Source organism: Hemiscyllium ocellatum, chromosome 2 (assembly GCF_020745735.1).
Source record: "Hemiscyllium ocellatum isolate sHemOce1 chromosome 2, sHemOce1.pat.X.cur, whole genome shotgun sequence".
Classification (NCBI taxonomy): domain Eukaryota; kingdom Metazoa; phylum Chordata; class Chondrichthyes; order Orectolobiformes; family Hemiscylliidae; genus Hemiscyllium; species Hemiscyllium ocellatum.
In genome coordinates this window covers 88,959,337-88,973,138 of record NC_083402.1, presented here as the reverse complement: position 1 = coordinate 88,973,138, position 13,802 = coordinate 88,959,337, and the positions used below count along the sequence as shown (strand labels likewise).

At 40.6% G+C, this 13,802-nt stretch overlaps 1 protein-coding gene across 5 annotated transcripts in view; it reads left to right on the top strand.

Moving 5' to 3' along the window:
• The window catches only part of agtpbp1 (ATP/GTP binding carboxypeptidase 1), a 336,457-nt gene that overhangs the window by 270,028 nt on the left and 52,627 nt on the right, over positions 1-13,802 (top strand). For all 5 annotated transcript variants that reach the window (XM_060838211.1, XM_060838238.1, XM_060838220.1 and 2 more), the window contains 2 exons: positions 8,040-8,171; positions 10,837-11,013. In XM_060838211.1, the coding sequence (XP_060694194.1) occupies positions 8,040-8,171; positions 10,837-11,013 (309 nt within the window). The remainder of the gene's footprint in view (positions 1-8,039; positions 8,172-10,836; positions 11,014-13,802) is intronic.

Sequence of the window (13,802 nt, the reverse complement as noted above, 5' to 3'; positions counted from 1 at the left end):
CTTGCCCTTCTCCGAAGTAATGATTACAGGGTTAGAAAGGTCCAATAAAGAGGTTAGGTGTAATTCTTGGGGCCAAAGGGATCAAAGGATACAGGGCAAAAGGTGGAAGCAGGATACCAAGTCTGAGGTTAATCTGAGCCATGACCAGAATCTCAAAGCACTTCATAATTATGGATATCAACGAGAGTTATTGAGGTATGCTGCATGATTTTTCTTTAACACTGGGGGTATTCTTAAAGAAGTTGGAGGCTTCAAATCATAGTAAAAAGAGGTTGAAGATGTCTGCGAATATTCCCACCAGCTGGTCCGTGCAGGATCTGAGTGCTGGGGATTCCATCCAGGCTGGTTGCTTTACATGAGTTTACCATTTATGAAGACTAATCTGAAATCTGTGTCTGAGGGTACTGGTGCATCTGAGGCAATTGGAACATGTGGCATTGTCACATTGCCCTTCTCTTCAAAGCCAGTGTAGATTGCATCAAACTCATTGGCTAGGGATGTACTGCGATTCTGCTTGACTTCGCCTTGTAGCCCATTATGTCATGTCAGCCTTGCCACAAACGGCAAATGTCCATCTGGTTAGTCGGGGTCTCAAACTTAATTCTGTATTGCTTCTTGGCATGACTTTGTGAAGGTCATACCTGAATTTACTATATAGGTCAGAGTTGCCCAACTGGAATGCCAACTTGAATCCTGGGCGGTTTTTGCTTTTCAGCACCTGCAGCATTCCTGTTCTTGTTTCCATGACTTTATCTTCTTGATTAACCATGTTCTATTAAGATCAGTGGGCAATCTTCTTTGTGGACAAAATAAATTAAGTTGGAGGCAGGACATCTATGAAGGTGAGGAAGAAATGCCAAGGACAAGATAGACCAAAACCAATTATATTTTTTTAAAAATTGGACTAAGTAGAGGGCAAGAGAGGAAAAGGTAGTTAGAGTTCTGGGTTTGAAGGCTAGGCAACTGGGTAGTGTCACGAAGTGAATGGAAGTGCTATTTTCTGATCCAAAGTAGCAAAAAGTGCCTTTTTTAAAAATAAAATTCACTTGCTTGACTTGGGCATCATTGGCCAACATTTATTGGCTGTATCTTGTGACCCATTAGAAAGTGGTGATGAGGGAACTGCTGCAATCAATGTGCTATAGGATGACCCACAATACACCTGAGGAGGGAATTCCAGAACTTTGACCCAGCTGCAGTGAAAGAATGGCGATATATTTCCCAGTCAGGATGATGAGTGGCTTGAAGGAATACTTACAGGTGATGGTGTTCCCATTTATCTGTTTTTCCTCGTTCTTCTAGATGTTAGTGGTCATGAGTTCACAAGGTGCTGTGTAAAGATCTTTGGTTTTTGTCTGCAATACACCTTGTAGATGGTACACACTGCTGCTAATCAAAATACTGTCAGTAGTGGAGAGAGTGGATGTTTGTGGATGTGGTCCCTATTAAGCATGTTGCTCTGACCTGGATGGTGTCAAGCTTCTTGAGTGTTGTTGGAACTGCATCCATCCAGGCAAGTGGGGAGTTTTCCATCAAACTCCTAACTTGTGCCTTGCAAATGATGGACAGGCTTCGGGGAATCAGGAGGTGAATTACTCACCACAGTATACCTAGCTGCTGATGTGTTCTTGTAGCCTTTGCGTTTATGTGGCAACATCATTGAATGTCAAGGGGCAGTGGTTAAATTGTCTCTTATTGGAGATGGTCATTGCAGTTGTGTGGTGTGAATTTTACTTGCCACTTGTTAGCCTTGCCACTTGGTCCTGAAAAAGGTTTACATCCAAAACGTCGATTTCTCCACCTTGTGATGCTGTTCTGGTTTGCTGTGTTCTTCCAGCCTCCTGCCTATCTACTTATCTGCCCAAGCCTAGATATTGTCCAGATCTTGTTGTATTTGAGTTTGGATTGCTTCAATATCTGAGGAGGCATGAATGGTGCTGAACATTGTGCAAGCATTCGCAAGCATCCCCACCTCTGACCTTTGATAGAGAGAAAGTCATAGATGAAACAGCTGAAGATGGTTAGGCATTGGAAACTACCCTAATCGTGTCTTGGAACTGAGCTGACTGACCTCCAACAGAACAATCGTCTTCCTCTATGCCAGGTATGACACTGACCAATGGAGAATTTGTCCTCACAATTACCCATTGATTCCAGTCTTGCTAGAGCTCCTTGATTCCACACTTGGTCAAATGCAGATTTGATGTCAAGGACTGTCGCATTCACTTCTTCTGTCCATGTTTCAACCAAGACTGTACTGAGGTCAGGAGCTGAACGGCCCTGGCAGAACCCAAACTGAGCAGGTTATTGCTGAGCAGGTGTTGCTTGATTGCACTGTCGATGACAACATCCATCGCTTTACTGATGATCGAAAGTAGACCAATGGGGTAGTAATTGGTCATGTTGGATTTGTCTTGCTTTATGTGCAGGACACACCTGAACAATTTTCCACATTGTCAAGTAGATGCTAGTGTTGTAACTGCATTGAAAGCAATTGGCTAGGGGAGCAATAAGTTCTGAAATCTAAGTCTTCAATATTATTGACAGAATGTTGCAGAGCCCATAGCATTTGCAGTATCCAGTTCCTCCGACCTTTTCATGACATCAAGTGGAGTGAATCAAGTTAGCTGAAGAATGTTATACGTGGAGACCACTGAAGGAGTCCGAAATGGATGGCCACTTGGCATTTCTGACTGGCATATGCTTCAGCCATATCTATTCTCACTGATGCGTTGGGTGGTTCCGTCATTGAGGATGAGGCTATTTGTACAGACTTCTCCACCTCCATTGAGTTGTTTAATTGTCCACTATTATTCATGACTGGATGTGGTAGGACTACAGAGCTTAGATCTGATCTGTTGGCTGTGGGATCGCTAGCTCTATCGCTTACTTATGCAGGTAGTCATGTTTGGTAGCTTCATCAGGTTCACACCTCATTTTTAGATATGCCTGTGCTGCTTCTGTCATGCCCTCCTGCACTCTCCATTAAACCCAGGTTGATCCCTTGGCTTGATGGCAGTGGCAGAGTGGAGTATATGCCAGGCCATGAGGTTGAGGATGGTGCTGGAATACAGTTCTGCTGTTGATAGCCCACAGTGCCTCATAGATGTCCAGTAATGAGTTGCTAGATCAGTTCGAAATCTATTCCATTTAGCACAGTGATAGTGCCACACAACACGACAAAGCATATTCTCAATGTAAAGGCAGGACTCCATCTCCATAAGGACTGTGACTTTTACTGGACAAATGCATCTGCAGATGACGTAAGAATGTTTTTCCTTTTTGTTGGTTCCCTCATCACCTGCCACAGACCCAGTCTAGCAACGATGTCCTTTAGGACCTGACCAGGTCGATTAGTAATGTTGCTGCTGAGCCAATCTTGGTGTAGTCATTGAAATCTCCCACCCGGTATACGTTTTGCACCCTTGCCACCTTCAGTGCTCCCTCCAATTGTTGCTTTTTGAAGCTTGCCATTAAATTTGTTTTTACCTTTCATTCAGACAGTGCATTCTGAATCATAGAGGCCTGCTGGGTTTAAAAAAATCGGACTTTCCCTCTATTTATTGCAGTAATTTTAATTAATGATCAGGTTGCTCATGGAAACAGTTTTTCACTTTGTAGTCAGTTCTCATGAAGATCGATGAGGAAGGATAAAACTAAATAAAAAGGTAATTACCAACTCTGAATGCATTCCTAGATGTTTCAACCTATTACTCCCTGTCTCTGGCTGCTGCACTCTCACTCCTGCCATTAATCACCCAACATGCCCACCTCCATGGTGCAACACATTTTTCCTCCCATTAGAAAGCGAATAGCTACTTCATTCCTTGATTGACAGACAACAATCATTCAGCATCTCTTTCATTTTACCACATCTGATACCTTTATATCTAATAAATCAGAGTCTGGAATAGCTACAGAAAAATGTATGTTAGGCACCTGTGCTTCATTTTACCAGTTATTTACATCAGGTATTTGGAGAGTTGGAAAGCCAGATGAGAGATTGAGGAAGAGAAAGAGACATGTAGGAAATGGAAGTGGCAGGTTATGGTGTAAGGGAAGTAGCGGAGGTGGGGTGAGAAAGGAAAGAAAGCAATGTGGTAAATGTAATTTGTATACTTAATGATGCTTCATTGATGTTAGGGGGCTATTGTGTCTCATAAGTAAAATAACCACTTTATAAAGCGTAAGTGATATTAACTAGGAAATAAATCATCTTTTATTGGGCTTATGCTCATCAGAAGGTTTTTTTTAACAAAAACATTTGCAACAAGAAGTACACACATTCAAACCTTTCAATTAATAGAGATAATTGTTGTGAAAAGAAGAAAACATTTTATTTGTATTAACACCTTTTAAAAAAATTGTTCATAGCATTGGTGCTGGGCCAGTATTTGCTGCCTTTTCCTAATTGCCCTTGAGATGGTGGTGCTGAGACATCATCAACTGCTGCAGTCTACGTATTGTAGATATACCAAAGTTGCTATTTGGGAGAGATTTCCAGATTTGTGATCTAGCATTATTGAAGGATGCTGGTACAACTTCAGGTCAGGATGGTCTGGCCTGAAGGAAAGCTGAGGTGGTGATCTGACATAGTTTTGCTGCACTTGTCCTTCTCTGTGGCGAGAGTTGAGGGTTTGGAATGTGCCTTTGACAGTGTCTTGGCAAGTTTATGCAGTGCATTTCATGTACACTACTGCCACTTTATGCTAGTATTAGAAAGAGTGGGTAATCAAATGGTGAATGGGATGCCTTTCAAGCTGGCTGTTTTTCTTCGAAAGCAAGTGGAGAATATTCCATACTGTTTCTGATATATACCTTGTAAGTGGAGGACAGGCTTTGGGAGTTTGAGATTGGTTGTTATTCACCACATAACTCCCAGCCTCTGATCTCCTCTCATAGCCATAACTTTTACTTCTGGCCTAGTTAAGTTTTTAGTCAACATTAATCATGAGAATGTTGATGGTTGTGGATTTAGCAATGGTAATATTGTTGAATTTTAATGAGAGAATGTTAGTTTATCTTTTGTTGGAGATGGTCATTGTACGACAGTGTATGGGGCAGATGTCACTTTCCACTTCTTCCGCCAAGTCTGAACATTGTTCTGGCTCACACAGTCTCATGAGGTGTTACAAATTGTTGTAAGAACTGTGTCATCACCAGCGAACATTCTACTTCTGACTTTGAGGTTTGGCCTCAGAAGTAATGTTCGGTCTTTTAAGAGTGTATGGTTTGTAAAGTTATTGATATGAAAATGGTTAAATTTAAATTGACTTGATGGGTTTTTGTTTTTCATTTATTGATCATCCCTAATTTTCTTGAAGGCACTTAAGAGTGACCCACATTGATTACCGTGTAGGCTAGACCAAGTAAGGATGATAGATGTCCTTCCCCCAAAAGACCTCCATGAACTAGATGGGTTTTCATGATAATCAGCAGCAGTTGCATGATTGCCACTACTCTAACTTTTAATTTCAGATTTTATTGAATTAAAATGTCACCATCTACCATGATGGAATTTGAACTCATGACCCCAGAACATCATCCTGGGGTTCAGTATGAACATGCCACAACATCTCCTTTAGTATATATAACATATTTCAAAATGTGAACAGGCTATTTGGAAGTGTGATTGAATGGGTCATGAGGATCCCAGACTGGCATACTATACTGCTGGTACAAAAGAAGTCTCGGTTTGGTGGCAACGATACCAATGTCAAGAATGGTTGGAGAATCATGTCAGAAAATGGGGTCTAAGTTTTAAAAAAAAATGAAAAAAAGAAATAGAAGTAGATTGTTTGACCCCTCGACCCTGTTCACACTTGGTAAGGTCATGAATGATCAATTTGTGTTTCTGATTTCACATTTCTGTATACTCCAATAACCCATCATTCCCCTATCTGACAAGTTTCTATGCAACTGTCTTCAAAATATTCATGACCCCACCTCCACTGCCTTCAAAGTCACAGGAACAAAGGCATGGTAGCTAAATTTACAGATGATACAATTATAGATAGGAAAGTATGTTGTGAAAACGACAAGGAAATGGCAGAAGGATAAAGTCTCACAACCCTTGGAGAGAAAAAATACTCCATCAATTTTGAAAGAACAATCCTTCATTTTAAAATTGTGGCCCTTAGTTTTGGACTAACCTACAACAAGAAACATCCTTTCTACATCCAACTTATCAGGACCTTATGCAGTTTAATCAAGTCAGCCCGCACTCTCCTAAACTCTAGTGGAAACAAGCCCAGCCTGTTTAATCTTTCCTCATGAAACAATCCACTCATTTCAGATATCAGCCTACTCAACTGCCTCCAATGTACTTACATCTATCTTTAAACAAGGAGAACAAAATTGCACACAATATTCACAATGTGGTCTCGCAAATACCCTGAATAACTGAAGCATAGCATCCTTACTTTTACATTCAACTCCTGTCATAATAAAGGATAACATTCATTAGCAGCCTTGATTATTCACTGTAGCTGCAGGGTAACATTTTGTAATTAGATTAGATTAGATTACTTACAGTGTGGAAACAGGCCCTTCGGCCCAACAAGTCCACACCGACCCGCTGAAGCGGCAACCCACCCATACCCCTACATTTACCCCTTACCTAACACTACAGGCAATTTAGCATGGCCAATTCACCTGACCCGCACACCTTTGGACTGTGGGAGGAAACCGGAGCACCCGGAGGAAACCCACGCAGACACGGGGAGAATGTGCAAACGCCACACGGTCAGTCGCCTGAGGCGGGAAATGAACCCAGGGTCTCTGGCGCTGTGAGGCAGCAGTGCTAACCACTGTGTCACCGTGTCGCTCACCGTGCTAATTCTTGCACCAGAATGCCCAAATCCCTGTGAATCTCAGAATTCTGCAGTCTTTCTACATTTAAGTAATACAGTTTTTATGTTTACTGCCAAAATAAACATTTTCACATTTACCCATATTGTCGTCTATCTGCCAATATTTTGCCTACTTACTCAACCTATCTATATCCTCTGCTATTTCCTTGTCGTTTTCACAACATACTTTCCTACCTATACTTGTATCATCTGTAAATTTAGCTACCATGCCTTTGTTCCCATTTTCTAAGTAATTTATATAAATTGTAAAATGTTAAAGCCCCATCACAGACTCCTATGGAAGACAAAGATATATTTATGAATGATGTCTGTTTTCCATCAGCCAGTCCATCCTCTCTCCAAACTAATATGTTATTCTCTTGTCTATGCTGAATAAGGGGAAATCCACATTATCGTGCTTTTGAACCAGTGGCTGGGGAGACTTTTGTACTGTTACAGTCTTAGAAGCCACTGGAGCTGCTGACACTAATCAATTGTTCAGGCAATACAAGTGGCAAGATTGCCTTGGAAGGGTTTACAGTAACCGTGAGAGAACCGTGGGTGGCACGGTGGCACAGTGGTTAGCACTGCTGCCTCACAGCGCCAGGGACCTGGGTTCAATTCCCGCCTCAGGCGACTGACTGTGTGGAGTTTGCACGTTCTCCCCGTGTCTGCGTGGGTTTCCTCCGGGTGCTCCGGTTTCCTCCCACAGTCCAAAGATGTGCGAGTCAGGTGAATTGGCCATGCTAAATTGCCTGTAGTGTTAGGTAAGGGGTATGGGTGGGTTGTGCTTCGGCGGGTCGGTGTGGACTTGTTGGGCCGAAGGGCCTGTTTCCACACTGTAAGTAATCTAATCTAATCTAAAAGGTACTGTAGGAACCTTGAGGGGACAATGAAATGATTGATCTAACACCTAAATAGCAAAATAAAAAGAAGCCAAAAACATGAAACAAATGTACCTTTCAATAGAAATGATTTTCAAATGATAAGAATTGCATACAAAGTATTTGAAAACTTTGGCTACCAATAGATTAAATTGTATAGCTATAACGTGACCGATTTACATGTGAGCCTATTAGTTTATAATGAAAAATGCTGACAGTCAAAGTGTGAATACAGGTCAGGTTATAAGGAGGTGGTGCCTGCAGTCAAAGATTTTTTATGTTCAGTTATCACCTTTTTAAATAGGTCTTCTGTGATTATCATGGTCACTCACGAAAGAAAAATGTATTCATGTACGGGTGCAGTATAAAGGAGACAGTGTGGCAAACTGATGTTAGCGCTTCCTCTTGTGATCTGCAGGAAGACCTTGGCTATCGGGTGAGTACGCACTCCATCCAACTTAAATGTGACTGTATAAATTTTTCAGTGACAAGTAATTAGAATTATTGGTAGTACTAATTTTTAAAAAAAATTTAAAATGTAAGTTTGTTGTTCTGCCTAAAAATGATCACTTATTTATGTTATTACTGCTAAGGTATAATATCCCCTTTTGGTGTGTTTCTTTTTATAATTATCCAAATTCAGCAGACATATTGTATTGGTTTTGTATTCAACTTCTGCACTTAACCCGTCACAATTTTTACACATTTTGAGACAGAAAATATGTTATAATGGCAGCTACTCTGTTGACTTAATTATGGACACAGTTATGGTCCTAGGGAGTCAACAGGGGGCATAGTACTGTAATATGGTAGTACTTGAATTAATTGTGTTTGAATAATTTCCATATTTTTAAGACACTTCACAGTTGGCTGTCTGAATGTCTATATTTTGGTAGCAGATAATGCTCATATTGATTTTCTGTCTGCTGAAGGCCTTCCTCCTGGATCATGAACTCTTGCCCTCACATGAAGGTTGCGATTCTGGCAAGTTGTTTGGGGCCTCGTGAATTGATCAGAAACGTTATGGGGAGATCCCCATCAATTATGTTGGAAAGCCCAACAAAGGAATCATGCTCCTTTAGCTGCTGGGCAGCAACAGTTGGGCTGTCCTTGCAGTTAAGATCCTCATGCTTTGGAGCTAGGAACAGTGGCAGTGAGTGGCAATGCACACCACAAAGGTCCAGGATCATCATAAGATCTCAGACCAAAGATGAATATGGGATTGAGGGTTGGGGTGTTTGGAATTAGATTAGATTACTTACAGTGTGGAAATAGGCCCTTCGGCCCAACAAGTCCACACCGACCCGCCGAAGCGCAACCCACCCAAACCCCTACATTTACCCCTTACCTAACACTACGGGCAATTTAGCATGGCCAATTCACCTGACCCGCACATCTTTGGACTGTGGGAGGAAACCGGAGCACCCGGAGGAAACCCACGCAGACACGGGGAGATCGTGCAAACTCCACACAGTCGGGAATTGAACCCAGGTCTCAGGTGCTGTGAGGCAGCAGTGCTAACCACTGTGCCACCGTGCCGCCCAATATTGGTGGTGGCCTAATATTATAGCGCAGGAGCAGTGAAAGAATGGCTTAGAGTGCCCCTCTGTGTCTGATAGTGAGGACCTTCCCTGCATAACCACTATTGCATTTGCTGAGAAATGTTCTGAATTTTTGAGAAAGCTGTGCAGTGTTCATTTAACTCCTAAGCCATCACTACATTGCAGTGGAGTTTGAAATAATCGGTGTCAATTGTTCCATGAATTATCCTCATTGACATTCTGCCAGCAAAAGCTGGGAATCCAGTGTTCGCTCCTTCCACCCTGCAACTAAATCAGAGGTGGTTGCTAACTCTAGGAGACTAAAGTAGGACCTCCCCCATGATTAAGTAGGTCAAGTCGCCATGTTTCTCCCATGATTTAATCGCGAACCTTTTTGCTTATGTCCTGAATTACTAGTGAGAATAGAAACATAGAAATTAGGAGCACGAGAAGGCCATTCAATCATTCATTAAGATCATGGCTGATCATCAACTCAGTCCCACGTTCCCATATTTTCTCAATACTCTTTCATCACCTTAGCCCTAAGAACTATATCTAACTGCTTCTTGAAATCATTCAATGTTTTGGCCTCAATTGCTGCCACAAAGTGAAATGGGGAGGACTAAATTCTGGTCCTAGCAGACCACTCAGAACCTAGTCATCTGCAATATCCTTTCCTGTTTGCAGTAAGTGCTTCTTGATTTTCATAGCACCAAGTATGTACACAGTGGAATCCTACCAAACACACCAGAATTGGCTATAGTAAGAAAAACCAATAAAAATACTTAAGAAAGCTGCTTTCACCAAACCTCCATTATGTGAAATTCATAAATGTTTATATTTTACTTAAGATACTTTGACTTTAAAAACATGCAACTAAACATACTTGTGTTGCGAGTTTTTAATGAACTGGTAAGCCATTATTGAGAACTAACTGTTTACAGTGAAGATTTATAGCTATATAAAGGTTCTCAAATATTACTACTGTGTTGGAATTTGAATGTTTGGTTTTTACTTGTTTCTGTGTTTTCCACTTGAAAGTTGTTGACAATAGATCATGTGAAAGCAAGCAAAGTATTATGGATTTGGACATACTTCAACCCCAGCATTTTTGCAAATTTTCTTTTCATAAATTTCTTTTCAATATCTTTAACAAACACTTTTGATCAAACATTTGACTTTCCTTTTCTTCCTCTGGAGTTTCCCTGTAGCCATTTTCCAGCTAAGGCAACAAGAAGAGCCCTGCTCCTAGCAGTTGGAGCAACCATCCTATTCAGCAGTAAAGGATGAGTTTGATATGCAACAGTTCCATCTTTAGTTTTCCATCTCTGTGCAGAAGGACATTGCTCTGGTCAGAATCTTGCAATGACAATATTGGTGTAACCTGCTTGTCTATCAGCAATTCAACATGCTTATTCTACTTAAATATACAGTCTTAACTACTTATTATAGAGTTTATTTTTCTGTAAAGGATGGTAGAAGGCAGATGAAGCCCAAATGTTATTTGTTTTGTGGAACTCAACTTTATGACATATTTTTCCTGTTGTTTTAACTATTTAGACTCTGCCCAAGGTACTGAATCAAATTGCTCCAGCATTCTGCATGAGCAGCTGTAGTTTTGTGGTGGAGAAGTCCAAGGAATCCACAGCACGGGTTGTTGTGTGGCGTGAGATTGGTGTTACGAGGAGCTACACAATGGAAAGCACGTACTGCGGATGTGATCAAGGCAAATACAAGGTAAAAGAAAAACTCATCCTTACTCCATAAAAGTAGAATTATTTTGAATGCTACCTGTTTACTGTCCAGCAAAGTAGCAGTCCAATTTTAACTCCATATTAATTTTCTGCAAACCTTCAGATTCCTGTGCATGTGGCAGAGTTCAAAATGATCCTGCAAGCTTGATTGTCATTCAGGAAGTTCGAAATCACATAAGACAATACATACCATTACATAAAGGTGTTACTGGAACCCTAGAATTTTTTTGGGAGCTTTTCCCACTCTCAAGCAAGTTTTTTTGAATTAATTTGGAAATAGATCACTCTTAAATATTATGGTCTACTTGTGTTTAAATAATCCTGAGATATTTTCAAACAAGTAGTGATGCAGTTCTTTCTAATATTGGATTACATTCCCTTACCTATGAAATATGGTTCCTTACTTGAGCTTAGGAAGATCTGTATTTTACGCTGAAATATTTGTGATTGTTTTGCTTTTGATTTTACTTTACTTTCCAACTTGCTGTAAACTTATTTGTGTATTCTATAGTTATCATTAAAGTGATCAAAATTTTACCTCACCAACTATCCAGTGATAACAATGGTCAGTGAATAGAATAATTTAGGTGGTCTGACTTTTTATGATGTATATGGTGAAACAAATTGAAAAGTAGTTGTGCTGCATTGACTTTTTGGTTCTTTTAAACTTTGAAGTATCTGAATACATTTGGCATTTGGAGCAATTGGAACTGAGGGGGCAAATAGAAAGATCTCTGAGTCATTGTAAAGATGTGCTGAGGAGGTGACTGGGCGTAGGAACTGAATATTCAGGGATACTTGACATTTTGAAAGAAAACTAAGATGTGGTGGGGAAGCCCTGTTCATAAAAGGATAAGACCAGTGAGAAATATTCTTGGCATGGAAGATTAAAATGTATCAAGATGATATTTACATGAGTATGACATCAAGGAGCCCTAGCAACTCTGAAGTCAAAAGCAATAGGGTGCAAGCTGTTTGCTGTTTGTAACCATAATAGTACAGAGATAGCTGATTCTGGTTGTTGGAATTCCATCATCCCAATCTGAATACAATGGTACAAGTTTTCCTCAGTGTACTGTCACAACCATCTTCAATGCACTTCCTTCCCTTGAAGATCAGAAGTGTGGTTGTATCCAAAGGTTGAACAATATTCAGCATCATTCATGATTCCTCAGATACAAAAGCAATCCAAGTCCATACTCAGTAAAATCTGGACAGTATTCAGCCATACAGTTGCCAGGGAATGATCATCCCAACAAGAGAGAATTTAACTATGATATTACCATCACTGAAGTCTCCACCATCAATATCCTGGGAGTTACCAGCTATCTAAATAGTGATTACAAAAGCAAGTAACCACGTCCCGATTCCCCAAAGCCTGTCTACTATTTATTAGACTCAACTGTTCATTTTTTAAGTGCAGCTGCAATCGTTCAAGAAGTGTGACCTCTTCCAGAACAAAGCAACTCACTTGATTGTTTCCCCAATTACACCTTCCACAATCATTCCCTCCACAAGACACATTTTTGCGCCAGTCTTATTGATGTACAAGATCATATCATCATAGAAACCCTACAGATTGCCCGGCCCAACAGGTCCACACTGAACAGTATCCCATCTAGAATCATACCCTCCATATTTCCTATGGCCAGCCCACACAACCCTGAACACTACAGGCAATTTAGCATGGCCAATCTGCCATCCTTGCACATCTTTAGGCTGTGGAACGAAACCAGAATACCTGGCAGACACGGGAGGAATGTGCAAACTCCACATAGACAGCTGCCTAAGGGTAGAATTGTATCTGGGCCTCTCTGCTGTGAGGCAGCAGTGCTAAACACTAAGCCACTGAGCTGCCCGTGACAGTACACTGATGAGATGCACTGCTGCAACTCACCAAAGCTACCTTGACAGCATCTTCTAAATCTGCAACCTGTACAACTTAGAAAGGCAAATGCAGCAGATATATGGAACACTCTAATGACCTCTGCAAGCTACACACCATCCTGACTTGAAAGTATATCATGATTCCTTCACTGTCACTTTGTCAAAATCAAAGAACTCCTTTCCTAGCAGCACTGTCAGTCTACCTTTACTCAAAGACTGCAACCCGTTAAACAAAGTGGTTCGTCACCATCTTCTCAAGGACAATTAGACATGGGCAATAAATGCCACCTTCAACACAAAATAATTTTCAGAGCTCATCTTGAGATTTTCTCAAAGGTTGCTTTTTGATTTTTGGGGCCTGCTTTTTGATTTTCACGGCAATGTTTCCCTCATCACTAACTTGTTTATTAGCCTCACAGTGACATTACCTTCTGTACTTGAGTTGACAAAAGGCATCAAAGTGGGAAGAAAGTGGGAACAGGATACTGATATGTATAATCAACTCGGATCATCTTGAATGTCAGAAAAGGCTCAAAGGGCCAAATGCTCTTAGTTTTCTGTGTTTCTGTGAATGATGTTAATCTTCAGTAGATTGGATAAATCAAATGAGGAATAATAGCATTGAGGACAAGTTCATATGTGTTCAAACAGCTTCTTAGAACAATGCATTCTGAAATCACTGAAATAACAGGCTATTTAGACCAGGCAATATGCATTAAAACCAAACTAATTAGATCTCATAGTAAAGGATTCTCCATGCAAGAGTGATCATAATATGATAAAATTTTACATTCAATTGAAGAGTGAGAAATATGATCTGAAAAGAGGGTGTAGAGTATCTATTAAGATATATTTCATAATGATTCAATAAAGATATATTATCTT